We start from the raw sequence: 17274 nt of genomic DNA, 5'->3' as shown, positions 1-17274 counted from the left end.
GCATTTTGTGCTGAGACCCACCGGCTGCTGCAGGAAAGATGGGGACAAGGAGACTCTTGGGCCACACCAAGAGCTCTGGGTTCAAATCCTGGCTCTGCCACTTGCTACACATGTGACTTATGGACAAATCAACCAAACACCCCAAGCCTCTATTTCCTCATTTGTAAAACGGGCACAAGATCGCATCTCCAATGGCTGAAATGGTCCTTTCTCCACTGAGCTTCCACCATATAAAAAAGTTCACAAATTAAAAAAATTCCCTATGTTTGATTATCTTCTGATCCTCATAATAACTCTGTAAGAAGAGTCATGCAGACCCAGGGAAATTAACCCAACCGTCAAGGTGACAGTGAAGGGAGTGACGGAGCAGGACCCGAACAGGGCTGCCACGCTGGGTCGTGTGACAGAGCCACCAGACTCTGACCGTCTGCCGTGAGCCTGGCGCGCTTTCCCCGGGTTCTGGGACTCTGCCCAAGCGCAGGCTGCAAGGCTGACGTCCCGAAGAGCTGCTTTGCTCCTTACTCTGTACCTCACTACACATGATTCTGCTTCACGTGTACAGGTTTGTTTTTTTCCTCCAAGAACGACTTAAGATCCAGAAGCACAGAAAGGTGTTTTAAGTGATCCTGTTTCCCTTTCCTGTCTCGCAAAGTGGCTTTAGTAAGGCTTGCTCACTTGGGTCCTCTGAAACAGCCGATCTGGGACCAAGAGTCCAGAAAATGTGCATGTGAGCATCACCCCAAGCAGCAGGAGGGGACGCTGAATTCTGCTCCCCAGCCACAGGTGACAGGCTCCCACACAGTGCTTCAGGGACCTGTCACTCGTCTGGCTGATGACCCACGGTGAGAGTCTGTGAGCTCTTGGGCCCGTGGCTGGTCTGTCTTAGGCTGGTCTGTCTGACCATGTTCAGACTGCGCATCGGAAGTGAAAACAAAGTCCATCCGTTCCGCCCCAGGCACAGCCCTGACCGCAGGGTGCGTACCGCCCAGGACCACTTCCCTCTGCAAGCTGCCACTGGACAACCTCAGCTAATAACCAGAGAGGTGGGGGGGGGGGGGCCCACGCTGGATGAGACCCAGCAGATGCGCTCCGGGGAGCAAGGAGCCTGCCTGTCCTTTAGACCCGCCCCCCGAGGGTTATTGTCAGTCTCAGAGACTTTTATTTTTTATTATTATTTTAAAATCTTCACCCAAGGTTATGGTTATTGCTTTCGGAGAGAAAGGAAGGAATTGAAAGAGAGAGGGGGAGAGGGAGAGAGAGGGAGAGAGGCCGGTTGCCTCCTGCGGGAGCCCTGACCTGGGATGGAGCCCACAACCTACGCATGTGCCCTGACTGGGGATCGAACCTGCAGCCTTTTGGCGTGGCGACGAAGCTCTAACCCACCGGGCCACCCTGCCAGGGCTGGTGGCAGGGATTTTTAGCAGGGGGACAGCATCGCTCACATTGCAGGCTCGGCTAGGGAAGGAATGGGCTGCCCACTTCATCGACCTGAAATCGCCTCCCCTCAGAACTGCCATTGCACGAAACACGCCAGCTTCCCTGCTCCCTCGCGCAGGTGCCACGCCGGTGCTCTCCGCACAGCAGCCATTTACGCACACGCCCTGCGTGGGAGCCGCGTGCGGCCCTCCACGCGCCCTGGGCAAGACCCTACCTTCCTCCGCTTCCTGCGGCCTCTGAGGCCCTGACTGAAAACGTGAACACCTCCGGGTCCTCCCCGAGCCAGCCCCAGGCCAGCATCAGTGAGGGGACCCGCAGCGAGGAGAGGGCCCCGGGCTTCTGTGGGAGGGTGGACGGGCCGCGACGGCACGGGGTCCTCCGTGGTTCGTGTCCCACCGCGAGGAACAGGCCTGGAGCAGGAAGCATCCCGGAGCAGGGGCCTGCTCGGGGAAGGCCGTCCCACCACGGAGCCACCGGGAGGGAAGGGTCAGCGACTCAGAGACGCGCAGAAGAGGGTCATCCCTTCGGTGCACCGGGAGGGAGGGGCTCCGGGGAGCCGGCGGGGAGGAAGGGCCCCTGGCTTCGAGAAACAGCCGCTGGTGAGCCAGGTGGGCGTCCCGAGGGGCAGGCAGGGAGCGCAGGGAGGGCGCCTCCCACCCCTGCACACGCGGGGAAGGGTCAGGAACGAATGACCACTCGGACCTCGCAGGGGCGCCGGGGGGCAAATGAGCGCCACTCGGGGCGGCGCAGCGGGGCAGGGACCAGGGACTCGGGACCCGGAAAGGGCGGGGACCTGCCCCCATGCCCACCCCTGCCCCACACCCCTTCCTGCCTCCGAAGGGTGGGTGCCCCGTCCCGACCTGTTGCTCTGGAGGTGAAGGGGGTGGGGTGGGGGTGGGACAGGGGCGGAACCAGAACAGCCTGGGGCCGGGGCGGGCAGGGGCGTTCCCGCAAAGGGGTGCGGGGTGGGGGGCGGGGCGGGCACAGAGCCGCAGCCCCGCCCCCTTCGTGGGCGGAATTAGCTCGTCTGTCCCTGAATTACAGACGTGAGGGCCCATCCCCGGTGACGATGGACTCTGGGCCCGCGGATTGGAGAACTCAGTGTCCGCGAGGAAAGCCCAGGGAAGCGACAGCGGCTGGGCTCCTGGGGACGCTGGGCGAGGCCCCCTTTCTTCCCAGAAAGTGACTTAAAGGCTTGGAAGGCGGCGGAAGGGAGGCAGGCGGATGGAACAGACGTGAGGACGCCCGCCCCCTGCGCCCCGTCGCGGCCTCGCGGGGACCCCCCCCCCCCCAGCCAGGCGCCCCGCTGAAGGGGACAGCGATGCCCAGCTGGGGACCTGGGCGCCCACGTCCTGGCCTCCCGGGGAAGCGCCTCGCTGGGCTCCGTCCCCAGAGCCCCCTGCTTTTCAACAGAAAGCGACTCTATAAATACAGCCGGACCTGCGGACGGCGACCCCCGGCGCCCGCCCACCCCGAGGGCCGAGGGGGGCCCGCAGCGGCGCATCCCGGCCAGATGTTGAAGACGGATGAGAACGAGTAGTTAAAACCCACATTATCTAGTTCTGTCGGGTATAAAATTGCATGTGCTGACCCATATATTCTACCCAGAAACGGACTCGAGTCACTTAAAATATGGCAACGTCGATAGGACTAATTAATTGGAAATAAGAAACGAAAGAATACAATTAAACGAGAACAGAATCATTTTCTAATTTAATAGAGGGACATTTATAAAGATCACAAGCTAAAAGGCATCGAATGATTCTATCGACATGCTATTAAATCAGCCCCCGCGCCCCGGGCGGAGGAGGAGGCCGCCCGGGCGGGTCTGCGCCGGCCCGGCCCCACCAGCGCTTCGCGGGCGGCCCTTCCGCGTGGCCCCCCAGTGACCCTCCCGCTGCCCCCCGCGCAGCCGGCCGCTGCCTGCGCCCCACGCCCGCGAGCGCTGCCGCGAGTCCCGGGCTCGCAGATATATTACAACAAAGTCGCTAATTGGAAAGTGAAATTGTCAATAAAGTATCCCCCCACCCCGCGTATACAATATCCTTAAATATTAAGATATTTTATTAGACCCATTTCCTAACAATAATTTATTGCAATAAAACAGACACCGCAGGTCCCCTTAAATTGTCTTTTCATAATGAATAAATTTAAGCGGGCTAATTAATATATAAACTAGCCCGATTTGTCAATTTGATTTGTATTTTAGTTAATTGTGAAAGTAATTACCACATGGTCAAATTAACAGCTTTCTGGAAATGACCAAGCCTGAGGTTTTATTTCCTTCCTGGGTGAAGAAAATTCATTTTTCCAAGCTCTTGATGTGATGAATAAAAGTCATAAATCTGGGTGATTGGTGCAGGCAGAGTCTAAATGGCTTCATATTTCATTTTAGGTTTAATAGAAATATTCATGCTCTGTTTTAATGAAATTAAACTGAGGGGGGATGGGGCCGGGAGGTGGCGGTGGCCCGGGCTTAAAGGCACAGAGCACGTTCTCCTGCCCCTGCCCGAGGGCCCAGAGCCCGGGTCACCTCCACGCTCCTGCCTGCGGCACAAGTGGAGGCAGCAAACTCAAGAGCCCCCATCCAGGGGCCGCCCTGTGCCCGCTCCCAGGCGCCTGCTGAGGTCACTCAAGGTCAGGTCGCCTGGGTGCAGGTGCAGTCCTGCCTGTGGTCACCACTCAGGCCCCAGCTGCCCGGGAGGGGTCAGGTCCTGCCTTCCTCTCCCTTCCGTGGCCTGGTGGGGACGCAAGGAGAACACGCAGACTCGGACAGACACTCTGTGGACCCCTAGCCCCTCCTCAGGCCCTCTGCTCCCTGCCCCCTGCCACACCCGGCGCGACCCTCCTTCCTGAGTTCACCTCGCCTTGAAGGTGACCCAGGGCAAACTGGGGCCCGGGACAGTCACCCCAAAGCCTGGGCCACAGAGGCCCCTCCTCAGTCCTCAGGGAAAGGGGAAGGATGTTACAGACCCAGAACCTTTGTCACATTCTCTCCTGTCGCAGTTTGGGAGGGGCACGTGAGGCGCCTGGCGGGGGAGCGCGGGAGGTCCCCGGGGTGTCCCTGGGCCCCAGGACAGTCCCGGCCCTTCAGTCCCTTAATGGAGCTGACCTGTGACTTGTTGATTTCCCCTGAGCAAATACGGCTTTGATGCAGTCCCCGCCAGAGTGGTGAGCTGATGGATTGACAAAAACTAATCAGCTTTATTGGGAAACAGGTTAAGGGCACGGGCGTGTCCATAACTCTCAGCCTGACCCCCTCATCCATTAGCCGCGGCGGGCTGATGAGAGGCAGGAGACCCTCGCAGTTTGCTCTGAAATTGCTTTCATAAACCCACCATTATTAGCAGTCCGTGCGAGCAGCTCATCTAGAGAAGACATCCCAGGCGTGTCACATCGATCACCCGGGTTTATGTATCATTATCTCATTTACAGAATGTCGCAATGTAATATGTGTTTTTGGCAATAGGCTTGGCCGGGCGCCTGGGCTGCAGCTCTTTTCAGCAGCCCGGTGGGGACCTCCGGCCTTCTCTGCCACCGCCGGGCCTGGGAACATGGGCGCTGGAGGATGCTTCCCAGGTTGGGGGTGGGCAGGGACCATTGGGAGCCACCACACACACACACACACACACACACACACACATACACACACGTGCGCGCGCGCGCGAGAGCGCACACACACACACACACAAGACTCACGGTCACACCCGTGCGTGCCCCAGCTCCCTCTCCTGCGTGGCCCTGGCATGAAGCCCGTCCTGGTGCCAGGACTGGCTCCAATCTTGGAGCCGCAGGGTGAGAGTTCGAGGTTTGGCCGTGGCACCCCCTCCCAGGAGCTTGGGCAGCTGCAGTCAGCTCCGTGCAGGGCAAGTGGTCTGGCGGGGGGGTGCCATCCAGACCTTCAGGGACAACAGGCCACCCAGAAGGCCCCTCCACACCCTCCCAGTCCCCGGGGTGGCAGGCCTGTCCGCCCCCAGCAGCCGAGGCTCGGAGGCCCAGATGCGGGCGGCCACCTGTTCCGCCGGGGCAATCAGTGTAATGTACGGGCCCCGCGTCACCGGGCCTGCGCCGCCTGCAGCAACAGAAGGCGGCCGGGCAAGAGCCCCTCTAGCCTCTCGGTGGGATTTCCCAGATGGGCTGCGGGGAGGCCGGCGGTCACCAGGGCGCTCTAACGAGTTCATTAGCCAAATGATGCTGCCTGCGGCCCTGGGCCTGGAGAAGGAGAGGGCCAGGAGGGGTCCGGGGGCTTCCCCGCCCCCCAGCTCGGAGAGAGGCCTGTGTGCAGGAAGGAGGAAAGACCTGCGGGCGGCAGCGTCAGGAGGAGGGGACCCCAGAGCCACTGGTCTCAGCCGCACGCAGTCTGCCCCCTGCCATGAGGCGGGGACTGTAACGGAATACGGGAGGGGCCTGGGGTTAGAGCCCCGCCTTTGGCTGGGGTTCTGGGTACTCGGGGCCTCTGGTTCCTCTTGGATGAAGTATCCCCTGTTCAAATGGTGGGGCGCGTGGGGACTCCGAACAGACCTGCCCCTTCTGTCCCCCAGACCCCACCCCCGACCAACCCCAGGGGGAATAGGCGCAGGCAAACCAGCCGAGACCCCACCCGCTCCCGCCACGTCTGCCCCAGGCCTGCGCTCTGTCCCTGGGCCTTGAGCGGCACCGGTGGGAAGAGCTGGGGGCAGGGCTGGCGGGGGTGAGCTCGGCTGGAGGCACCAGCGCCGACTTGGGAGGAGACCCTGGGGCTCCTGCGCGCGGCCCCCCCTCCCTCCCACAGCTTCTGCCGCCTCAGCAACTGCTAAATAGACCAATTAGCGCCGACTTCCTGCCATTACCGCCGTGGAGTTGTACATTAGTGCGACTATTCTGCCATAATTTCGAGTCAGAAGGCACTAAAAAGTTCACACAGCAAAACGCTAAGACGTCGGAGCCACCTCTGTTGTTATTTGTGTCTCTTCCCTTGTGTCCCCCCACACCCCCCGGGAGTCACCGGCCAGGTGACCCTCCCCTCCTCCTGCCAAGGGTGGGGGACAGAGAAGCGTGGCGCACAGCCTCCGGCCAACGCTACCTGCACAACTACGGGGAGCCCTCGGAGAGCTGTTCTGGGTCCGGGGACACGGTCAGGTGTCCAGTGTCCCTGACTCAAGTGAAGACCCGCTTGGCCACTGAGACTCACCCGAACTGCAGGTCAGAGCCCGCCTGCTCGGAGCGGGCGGCACGGGTGGCAGCCGCCGAGAAGGCCGGCCTGGGGTGGGCGTTAGACTCCTTGCTCCCGACGACAGTCGGAACCTGCAGGAACAAAATTAAATTAAACTGAAACCCTCCAGCACCAAGACAATCTCCTCCCCGCAGTTTTCTCTCTCTGTTGAGGGTAGTTGCCCCCCAGTGTGCTTAAAGGGGCTCGCACAGCTGCCCTCGATCCCTGAATGCTTGGGGGGGGGGGCTGTTTGTCCTTGTCACCTGGCTGGAAATGCTTTGGGTGTTCTGGGTCAGAAGGAAACCTGCAGACAGGTGGGTGCTCCCTGCACCCCAGTGCCCAAGTGGCGAGGTCCCCATACCAGGCCTGTCCTTTCCTGTGGTGTCTGAGGACGCAGGGAGACTGCCCAGGGTCTGGGCATAAAGCAAAGAATTGTGTATCTGGAGGGATTTTCCAAAAATAGGAGGCCTAGAGGTTGCTGGGTTTTCACACGTTTAAATCCTGCAGCCTCTGCTGGCCTTGAACGAGCCCCCGCAGGGAGTCCCCTGTCTGGGCTGGTTGTCTGCAGTGACGGCTGTGTGGGGGCAGAGGGGACGGGCCCCAGACACCGGGATCATCGCGGTGACATGAATCCAGGCATAAAGGGCGAGGCCGACAGGAAGGGGCCGAGAGAAAAGGCACCCTCGGCGCCCTGTGGTGGGGGGTGGGGGGGCCCCTGGTTGGGTTTGCTGGGTCGCATCCTTTCCAGACCCTTTAACGGCATGCGCGCGGGTCAGGGAGGAGGTTAGCAGATCAAAGCACATTGCTAACAACGTGACACCTTCGGCCCTTGGAGCTCTGCTGGGGGCGGAGACACCTGCTGGGATTGGCCCCTCCCCCCGCGCTCGCCTTCCGGTGACCCCAGGCGGTGGCCGTGCCCCGCTGGTCGCTGCTCTGGGTGCGGAGCCTCCGCCACACACTTCCCGGCGCTCACCCTCCGCAGGGACAGGGCTGCTCCCGACCTACAGGCCCGCGCCGCCCTCTGCCAGCACCTTCGCTGGCGACGCGGCCACCTGGGCTCAAGTGCCCCCCGCCGCCGGAGCTTAGGCCCTGACCCCAGACGGTCGCGGAGCACCCCTGTGCCTGCTTCCCGAGGAAACCCCAGAGGTTACACTGCAGTTTAACTACATGACACTCCCCACCCAGAGGACGACTTCAGCGGGTCAGGCGGCATGCGCTGCGTGGGGCCCCGGGATCAGTCGTGGGAAACTCTGCTCCCGCCGAGGCAGGTGGGAGGCACAGGGCTGCTCCTCCCCGACCCCGGCCACCTGCCCTTCGGGGTGCCCGCCCGTTAGCCACTCCATGCACCTGCTCTGCTTGAGGCGGGAGGAAGCAACCGCACAGGGTCAAGACCATGCCTGTGTCCTGCCTCTGAACATGTGAACATGCACCTTCATATATGCATTTATCTGGAAGAAGTTCCCCCAAACTGGAGGCTCACAGGTGGCTGGATTTTTGCACCTTTAAATTCTGCAGCATCCCCTGGCCTTGTAAGGAACACAGAAATGTATCCAGAGGGGAAGGGCAGGATTGTTTGCGTGAATCACCAATTCGCATTTCTGAGCTGCGAGGGACGGGGTGGCAGGAAGCATTCAGAGGCTTAAAGGAAGACCCTCTGGAAGAGAAAGGGCCGGGAGGGGGGCCGGACTGATGGGGGTCACTCCAGGCCTGCGCTGCCTCGCTCTCCCAGGGCTGCAGGCCCCGGCCACGGGAGAGAGGAGTCGCTGGGAGACCCATGCGGGAATGGTGACATGCTGCTGCACCAGCCCTGTGATCTCCCACTGCGGCCCTCCCCAGGACCCAAGCCCAGCTCTGGTCGGCCCCATGGGGTCTTCAAAGGCAACTGGGCCGGGACAACAGAGGTTAGAAACTGGGAGGCCCCCCACAGTAAACCACACCAAGACCCCAGGTCCCCAGACCGCTCCCGGTGTCTGCAGACAGTGGCACGGAGACCCTCCAGCACACATTGGCGTCTTCTTCACATGTATGTGATCACTTTAAAGCCCTTTAGCACCAGAGAGTCCATTGGGTCTAACGCAGACTTTTCTAGACAAAGAAATAGAAATGCACCAAAATAAAGGCATCTGGACACCCCAGGTGGCCCTCTGTGGGAGGGGTGGCTAGGACCCGGCTGCAATGGGTAGGCTCAGTCCTCTGCGGTCACCTCCCTGGGCCCCACCGGTGTGGATGGGGTTAAACCAGGTTCACCTGAGCCTGGGCTTCCTGTCTGGGAACCAGGAAGTGCTCCCAGAGTGACTTGGGGGGGGGGGGGGCCGCCAGGGAGCTGTTGGAGTTTGAGAACCCGTCACTGTGGAACAAAGGCAGTGGAGCAGTCCCTCCCGGAGTTACAAAGCGCAGTGTGACTTTGTGGGAGGGGTGTCTGGGAAGTCTAGGCTGCACACAGTCCCCAGCTGAAATGGTCCCTGGGCCCTGGGGCCCTGGCCCTGCTGTTCGGGCTGGGAGAGAGGGCAGGGCGCCCTCCAGGACCAACCTCCGGGGATTCAGTTGGCAGTCACTGCGCCCCCAGCCTCCCCCACCGGTGGCAGCCCTCGGGTGGGCAGGCCAAGGAAGGCAGAGGTGATAGGACTTGCAAAGGCCCGTCAGCCCAGGCGCTGAGCCGGCTTGGGGGTGCGGTTACGGCTGCCTTCTCTCTTGGGGAGGCAGAAGGACACCCGAGCACTCTTCCGGGACCGGGACGGGCTTCCTGCCCAGAACAGGTAGCTCAGCACCTCAGGTGTCTTGATGAACCCCCCTCCCCAAGGCACCAGGCTGGAGGAAAAGAGGAGGCAGCCCAGGGAACGCCAGAGGGACCAGGTGGGAGCGTGGGGCCCCCGCGCGCAGACCTGCGCCCCGGCCCAATGCTCAGGCTTCACAGTTGGCGGGCAAGGGAGTCACCACCTCGCGGAGCCCGGCCTCTAGAAAATGGAGGTTAAGGAAGATCATTCTAGAAAGCTCAGGGCCCAGAGAAGTGGGCGTGTTCCCCTCTCTCCGCTTGGAGGCAGGGTGCATTGTTATTTCCTCAGAAAAATGTCACCCAAAGGCAGACGCAGCATGGAAATGCTGTCCTTCCCACTGGCCAGTTAATGTCATTTTTGCAAAGCCAAGCAACAGGGGCCGCAGGTGGCTGCGACCGGGTGTAGCCTGCTGCTCGCCCAGCCGGTCCGGTGGGTCTCCGGAACCCCGGCTGCAGTGAAAAAGGGGCCCGGCTCCCCACCGCAGGACGCCTGCACTCGGCTCCCCGCAGGAAAACAGCCCGGTCCCTGCACAGGATTTACCTTCGGGAAACATCCCTCTTGTAGGCACCTGACCTGCTCCTTTTACCGTTTCCCGGGCCTGCGTTTGTCCCCGGCTCTGCCCCGCCCCAGGCCCCTCTGCCCTCCCGCCACCTCTCACCCGCGGGGAAGCCAGGCTCCTTCCCGCCTTCCCACACCTGGCGGCGGAGAGAGCCCGGTCTAATGGAGCTATTGACACAGCCTGGTGTTGGGGGTTACCTGCGTGTTGACACTTTCCTCTTTCAAAAGCCCTTGGAAGTGCTTTTACTGTAAATATTTGAGGCGCGTGTGTTGGGGAGGGCCCGGATTCTCACGCCGCGACCTCGCTCCGGCCTCCGGCTGATTTCCCAGGACGCCGCAGGCGGGAGGTGGGCACCGACAGCGTGCTCCTGCCCGGGGCCTGGCGGCTAGCCAGGGGCAGCGGGACCGGCCTCAGGACAGCGGACAGCCCCCGGGGTGGCTACTGTCTCCTGCAAGCCTCTGGGGATCCCGGGGCAGACAAAGAAAGCGCTGTCACCGAGGACCTGCTCCACGGGAGGTGGCCCGGTCTCCAGGCCGACCCGGGCTCCGCAGGCCGCAGGCACGCAGAGGCTGCCCTCTGCGCCTTGACCGGCCGCAGCTCGCGGTGGGTGACATTTGTGGAACGCAAACTCCCGCACACACGCACAAGTACGCGCCCCACACACAACACCTGAAACGCACAGCACTTCCCAGAGGAGGTGAGAAGGTTCCACCTGCAGAGGGTTGGCGACAGGGACACAAACCGCTCCTGTGCGCCGCCGCGGAGACCCCGGAGCGGGGCTTGGGGACCGGAACGGTCTTCTCTGCGCTGCAGTCCCTGAGCAGAGCGGCTAGTTCTGGAAGTGTCGTGGGCTCCCCGACGCAGAAGCGCACAAACTCTCCTGGCTCTACGTGACGCGAGCTCAGAGTGGGAGAGCGCGTCTCGCAGTCTGGACTCCGGCAGCCGTGGGGGGCCCCACGGGGACCGGGGGTCGCCAGTTCCCGCCGCCCAGCTCAACTCCCCAAGGAGAGCGAGCAGGGACCCTAGGTAGCGCCTCAGGGCTTTCCAACCCCTGTCGCTGTCCCCTCCCCGCCATCCCGGCCCGATACCCCGGGCTGTTTAGGACCCCGCGGCGCAGGGGCGGGGCGGCGGGCGGCCGCGACGGTGACAGGTGCGCCCTTCGACCAATGGCCTGGCCGGCGCCCCTCCCCGGGCCCCCACGTGCGCGCCAATCCGCGGCCGCGCTGCGCTTCAAGTGCGCGCAGGGGCGCGGGTCCCCAGCACGGCGCCAGCGGCCTCCGCCCGGCGCCCCAGCACTAGCGTGGAGTTTGTGCGAGCGCGTGGGAGCGCGGCCGGGGCGGGGCCCGCGCGGAGGAAGCTCGGGACATGGTCACTCACGGCTGAGTTTCCCGCGGCGACTTTGATTATTGGCAAATAATCATCATAACAATACCGATCCCTCGGGCTTGCCACGCCGCGCGCCGGCTCCGCGAGGGCGCACACAGCCGCGTCACCCACCACCTGGCCCTGATCGCCGTCCCCTCACGAGCCGATGGAAAAATCCAAAAATTTCCGCATCGACGCGCTGCTGGCGGTGGACCCCCCGCGAGCGGCCTCGGCGCAGACCGCGCCGCTGGCCCTGGTCACGTCGCTCGCGGCCGCCGCATCTGGCCCGGGCGGCGGCGGGGCGGGCAGCGGGGCGAGCGGCGGCTGCAGCCCCACGTCCTCGGAGCCGCCCGCGGCGCCGGCCGACCGCCTGCGAGCCGAGAGCCCGTCGCCGCCGCGCCTGCTGGCCGCGCACGGCGCGCTGCTGCCCAAGCCGGGCTTCCTGGGCGCGGGCGGCGCGGGCGGCGGGCCCGGGGCTCCCCACCACCACGCGCACCCGGGCGCCGCCGCCGCCGCCGCCGCTGCCGCCGCCGCGGGGAGCCTGGCGCTGGGGCTGCACCCAGGGGGCGCGCAGGGCGGCGCGGGGCTCCCGGCGCAAGCGGCGCTCTATGGCCATCCGGTCTACGGCTACTCGGCGGCGGCGGCGGCGGCGGTACTAGCCGGCCAGCACCCGGCGCTGTCCTACTCGTACCCGCAGGTGCAGGGCGCGCACCCCGCGCACCCCGTCGACCCCATCAAGCTGGGCGCCGGCACCTTCCAGCTGGACCAGTGGCTGCGCGCGTCCACCGCCGGCATGATCCTGCCCAAGATGCCTGACTTCAACTGTGAGTACCGCCCAGCCCTCGGGCCGCGGAGGGAGGTGAAAAGGGGGTAGGGGCTCCTGGCGGACGGTGCTTTCCCGCATCCGTCCGCCCCCACCCGGCACCTCGGTCCCCCTCGCTCTGTGCTCGGAGCGAGCCGTGGAAGCGCAGCGAAGCCGCCCCGCTCTGCCCCGGGCCTGAGAGGACGCTGCGGGCTGCGCGGTGTGGGATCTGCAGCGAATTGTTAAAATGGCCACGCGCGGGCCTTGCCTTCTTTCTGTTTCTACAGTTAGAGGCAGCTGGAGATGTGGGACTCAAATCTAATGATTAACCGGCGGGCTAAGGGAGAAGGAAGTGGCTGGGCAAGGAGCGCCACAGAGTGACCTGAGTCAGGCGGGCCTGGGCATCGTGAACCAGGCGCTCCTATCCAGGGAAACAGGCTTGACTCTGTCCCACATTCTGGGCCCTGGAGAGACCCCCGGTGCCCCCCAGGAGAGAGAGAGAGAGCCGGGAGCAGCCAGAGATAAAAAGGCCTCCAAGAGGCCAGAGCCTGGCCCTCCTCCCGGCCCTTCCCGGGGCTCTGTCTGCCTCTGGAAGGGCGCAGAGTCCAGGGTGTGAAGCCCAGAAGGTGGGTGGCCTGACTTGAACCCAGCGGTGGCACTAGGGCGCGTGTGGGCGGGTGGATGCTCCCTCCTTTAGGAATCGCATCGCAGGGAATCTAAGCAGCAGGTACCCATTTTGAATTGGAGACACCAACACGGAGTCAGACCCCCTCCCCTAGGTGGGAGGGAAGGAGGGCCGGCTACCTCCAACACAGGGGACCGAGACCCGGTGGGCTGTGAGCGGTGTGTGTGCCGTCACCCAGGCGGGACCCCTCGCGAAGGCCTAGGCCGAGGCCCGGGGCTGCGCGCTGTGGAGAGTCTGGGTCTCCGTACACGGCCCCACCCGGCTGGCTGGGCTCAGAGGAAGATGCATAAGGCTTTATGCTTCCCGCGCCCAACACCCAAACAAAGAGACCCCATTGTTTTTGTCTGAGTGGGTTTGTTTAGACTGAGGGGATGCAGGCACGGGAGAGGGGAAAAGCCAAAAAGAAAACAGAAATAAACACTTGCCAGAATTCTGAATCCTCTGTTAGAAGCCACGGTTGTGACTAAACAGAGAAAAGCGAGGACCCCGAGGGCTGCAGAAGTCTCAGCCCCGTGAGAAAATCCCAGCAAGGGTGCTGTTTGCCTGCTGCCACCCTGGCCTCTTCCCAGCTCAGCTCCCAGAGGCCCTGGGGGCCACCGCTCCCTTCCCATTGGGGAGCCTCTCCTTTGGGAGCCCCTGCACAGAAGGGGGAACGCTTGTCTCACCTCTCAGCTGGGGGGCTGCCACTGCAGACGCAGCTGGTCCCCGGCCAGCCAAACCCAGCTCACCCCTTCGTGCAGTTCTCTCCCAGAGCCTGGGCCGCTCAGTCCCCCACTGTGGGGGTGTGGGGGCTTCCGCACTGGCCCCCCTGGGTGCTGGGCTCTGCAGATACCCAGGTGCTTTCCCAGGTCCTCATGGATCCTGAGGTCGCTGGGGAAACTGATTAAAGCCACGTCGCTTTGCCGACACCCTTGGCCCAGCTCTGGTTCTAACTTTGGACCCAGAAGTAGCTGACTTAGGACCCAGCCAGCTTGCAGCCCGGAAGGGAATGTGGACCGGAACCCTCAAGGGCAGTAATGAACCGGCGAGGGTGTGGAATGTTTCCCGTGTCCCCCCTCTGGTCGCCGGAAAACCGGCTCCGCGTCCTTTTAATCGGTCCTCTCTGCGGTTGGATGGCATTTCCCAAATGGTCCCTTCGGAGCCGGTGTTTTAATTAAAGTTCTAATGTATTGTCAAGTTGGGAATTCGGGGCCTTGTTTAACTAAAGCGGGGGGCGTGGGCCTCCCATAAAGCAAATTGCCGGTCCCGAGGGAGCCGCTCCGCCGGCGGCCTGGCCTCTTTTTTCTTCCTTTTCTTTTATTGTCCAGCACTTGCCGGGCTCCTGGGAAATCAAGGGAAGTCTCGTTGTGAAGCCATAAAATTCTCTGTGCTGTAGTGCCGTGAAATTTTGTAAATAAAGTGAGAGACCCCCTAGAATGCCGGGAAAGCAGAATCCCCTCTGCCCGGTCTTTCATTTGCATGATGCGAATGGCGCCCCGGAGGCTTCCAGTCTCCCGGGGCTCCGGCCCCTCCGCACCCGCACCCGGGGGCAGGCTGTCGAGAAAACATCTTCAACACGGGAAGGTCTCTGCTTAATTCTCCCGCGCAGGCCCAGGGTTAGGTCCCTCCCTCCCTCCTTCCTCCCCGGCCTTTGTACTTCGGGAGCCTGCACAGCCCCTCGCTGGGGAAGACGCAGTGGTTCCGGGGAACCTGTTTGGATCTGGGCCTGAGTTGAGGGAGGCCGGCGAGGAGTGGGAGGCGGTTTATCCCTCAGGCCTCTGCTTCTGCCGGCGCCCACGCGGGTGGGGAGGGCACACCTGGGTAACAGGCACCCTGGCCCTGTCTGAGATGAAAAGATTTGGCCCCGTTAAACCCAAACCGCCTGGTGCCACCGGGGCTCCAGCTGACCGGTCCCTCGGGGAGGGGCCGCTGACGGTGCCGGGAGAGGTGAGGCCTGCAGGTCCCACGTTGGTGGGACGCGGGGAGTGGCGGAGCGCAGCCCCCGCGCCCTCACGGCCGCCCTCACGTCCTCCCCCGCCCCCGCGCCGCGCAGCCCAGGCGCAGTCGAACCTCCTGGGGAAGTGCCGCCGGCCGCGCACCGCCTTCACCAGCCAGCAGCTGCTGGAGCTGGAGCACCAGTTCAAGCTCAACAAGTACCTGTCGCGGCCCAAGCGCTTCGAGGTGGCCACGTCGCTGATGCTCACCGAGACGCAGGTGAGCTGCCCCCGCCCCACCGCCCCAGCGCGCCCTGGCCTCTGGGGACGCTGGCACCCCCGTCCTCCTGACCCTGCGCGGCCCGAGCACCTGGAGCTGCGCCCTCTCCGCCGTTAGGTGCGGGTGACGGTCCGGGGAGAGTGCGCGCGCCGCCCGCCAGGCCAGGGCTCAGCCACACGCCTGGAGGTCTGATTCAGGAGGTTGGGGCGAGGCCAGGGGATCTGCATTGTAATGCCCCTCCCCTTCCCCGTTCTGAAGCGAGTGGTCCCCAGGCCCCAGTCGAGACCCTTTGTTCCAGCAGCCCCTGGAGTCTGAGTCCTGCGACCTGCACCCCAGTCGGGGCGGGGACTCGGGATGGAGCGGGCAGCGCCTGACCTCCTTGTGCCCCCAGGTGAAGATCTGGTTCCAGAACCGGCGCATGAAGTGGAAACGCAGCAAAAAGGCCAAAGAGCAGGCGGCGCAGGAGGCGGAGAAGCAGAGGGGCGGCGGGGGCGCGGGTAGGGGCGGCGCCCCCGAGGACAAGGGCGACGAGGAGCTGCTGGGGCCGCCGGCGCCTGGGGACAAGGGCAGCGTGCGGCGCCTGCGGGACTTGAGGGACAGTGACCCCGAGGATGACGAGGACGACGAAGACGAAGACCATTTCCCCTACAGCAACAGCGCCAGCACGCACGCCGCCTCCTCCGACTGCTCCTCCGGGGCCGACTCCCCGCCCCCAAGGCCCGGGCACCAGCCCCCGCCCCAGTAGGATCCCCGGCCGGAGACGGGGATCGAGGGGCCCCCTGGACGCCTGAGCTTGCGCCCTTCTCAGCCACCACCGGGTCCCCAGGTCCCACCCCGTCCTGGGGTCTGCCCGTTTGGGCCACAACACCTGCCTGCTCTTCAAGCGACAGAGAGGGAGGCCCAGCGGGCTCCAACTTGAACTCTTGTTCTTATACCTTTAATTTCGGGTCGTGTTGGGGGGCGGTATTTGTGAGAAGCACGGACAGCCACCGGGGAGGCCCCCCAGCTCCCGCTTCCAGAACGGAGAAGGCGGAAACCTACAGTGTTAAAGGGCCTCGAAACTTGAAACCTTCTCTGGAAATGCCATTCTGCTGAGTCTTGAAAAAAGAAAAAAAAAAGTTTTGTGCTTACATATCTTAGGGAGGGGGGGAAACTATGTCATGAGCGTGCAAACTGCTGGAAATCTCAAAACTGTACTGTCTTTATTTTTGTACATTGTATTTATATATAAAAAGAAACGTCTACTTATGCATGCTAAATTATTTAGCTTCTCCCATCGCCCGCGATGGAATGTAAAATAAATTGGTTTTTTACTGGATAAGCTTGCAGATCTCTTGGGGGGAGTTACGAGACCGGCTTTAGTTTTTGTTGTTGAAATGATGGTGGTCTTCCCCTCCCTCCAAGCCCCATCCCCGCCCCCCCTCCAATTCGCAGCTGGAGGTGAGAATCTAAGTCACAGAATCGCAGCTGGGTGTGAGGACCGCCTCCTCCTTCTGGGCCCTGAGCGGGCAGGGAACTGGGTTCCGCTGCTGAGGAGTCGCAGGTGCGAAGTGTCGGGAGAAGCACCTGAGGCCAGGTGTGCGCGTGTCCGGACGCCTGGCTCACATCTGTGCCGGATGCCGAACCCCACGAGAGCGACTCTGGACTCGTGTGTTTATTCCTGTTTCCTTGAGGGTCTCCTTGCTTCGCTGGTGCTCCCGACATGGAAACTCACTCTGAGTGTGTCAGAAAATAAGCTAACCTGGCCCTTGGGGTCGGAGCGGCCGGGGCGCCGCTTGCGCACGTTTCCCCGCTGGCTTCGCAGAGGGCTGCCCTTCCCCAGCGGGGAGCCTCCCGAGCGCCGGCCCGGACCGGTTTTCTGGGATCTGCGCGCAAATATCCGCGAGGACAGCAAAGGCGACAGCAAGGCTGCGCGCCGGGGCCGCCGGGCGGCCAGGGCTCCGGGTTAATGAACCTCGGCGGCGCGCGCCGTCCATCACTTGCCGGCCAGCCAGGCCCGCGCAGGTGCTGCGCACATGGGGGCCTCGTGCGCGCCCGCCGCTCCCCTTCCCCCGCCGCGGAGCCGAGCCGGGGCCTCCCCGCGCCTGGAGGAGTTCCGGGATGGGGACCCTGCTCTTTCTCCTCCTCCTGCCTTTTCCCTTCTTTCTCCCCGGGCGGGGGTGAGCTTCCCCCCCCCCCCCCCACAGCTGATAAATGAGTTCAGAAGGGCCTGGCGTTTCTTTCGGGTGATGACGCGCAGGCCAGCGGGGCCACTCCTCCTCCTCCAGG

At 63.2% G+C, this 17274-nt stretch overlaps 2 protein-coding genes across 2 annotated transcripts in view; one reads left to right on the top strand and one right to left on the bottom strand.

The window, feature by feature from the left end:
• The window catches only part of LOC150002398 (uncharacterized), a 31427-nt gene extending 20099 nt beyond the window's left edge, over window positions 1-11328 (bottom strand). Inside the window, exons 1-3 of the mRNA XM_090286925.1 lie at window positions 11262-11328; window positions 10642-10952; window positions 6608-6720 (exon numbers count right to left, since the gene is read on the bottom strand). Of these exons, the coding sequence (XP_090143051.1) occupies window positions 6608-6720; window positions 10642-10952; window positions 11262-11328 (491 nt within the window). The remainder of the gene's footprint in view (window positions 1-6607; window positions 6721-10641; window positions 10953-11261) is intronic.
• On the top strand, window positions 11217-16317 carry MNX1 (motor neuron and pancreas homeobox 1). Its single transcript, XM_090287735.1, has 3 exons — window positions 11217-12150; window positions 14846-15006; window positions 15398-16317. Exons 1-3 carry the CDS (start codon window positions 11493-11495, stop codon window positions 15749-15751), a joined length of 1173 nt encoding a protein of 390 aa, XP_090143861.1. The 5' UTR covers window positions 11217-11492; the 3' UTR covers window positions 15752-16317.
• The last annotated feature ends 957 nt before the right edge of the window (window positions 16318-17274 follow it).

This window comes from Furipterus horrens, unplaced genomic scaffold, assembly GCF_987537825.1.
Source record: "Furipterus horrens unplaced genomic scaffold, mFurHor1.1.pri manual_scaffold_9, whole genome shotgun sequence".
In the NCBI taxonomy this organism is placed as follows: Eukaryota; Metazoa; Chordata; class Mammalia; order Chiroptera; family Furipteridae; genus Furipterus; species Furipterus horrens.
The sequence above is the reverse complement of the archived record's forward strand: the minus strand, read 5'-3'. Positions and strand labels throughout refer to the sequence as shown.

Excerpts from the sequence above, each read along its gene's own strand:
- MNX1 (XM_090287735.1), top strand. The coding sequence starts at position 11,493 with ATGGAAAAATCCAAAAATTTCCGCATCGACGCGCTGCTGGCGGTGGAC. Across the intron at positions 12,151-14,845 it reads CAAGATGCCTGACTTCAACT|CCCAGGCGCAGTCGAACCTC; the intron begins GTGAGTACCGCC and ends CGCGCCGCGCAG. Across the intron at positions 15,007-15,397 it reads TGATGCTCACCGAGACGCAG|GTGAAGATCTGGTTCCAGAA; the intron begins GTGAGCTGCCCC and ends TTGTGCCCCCAG.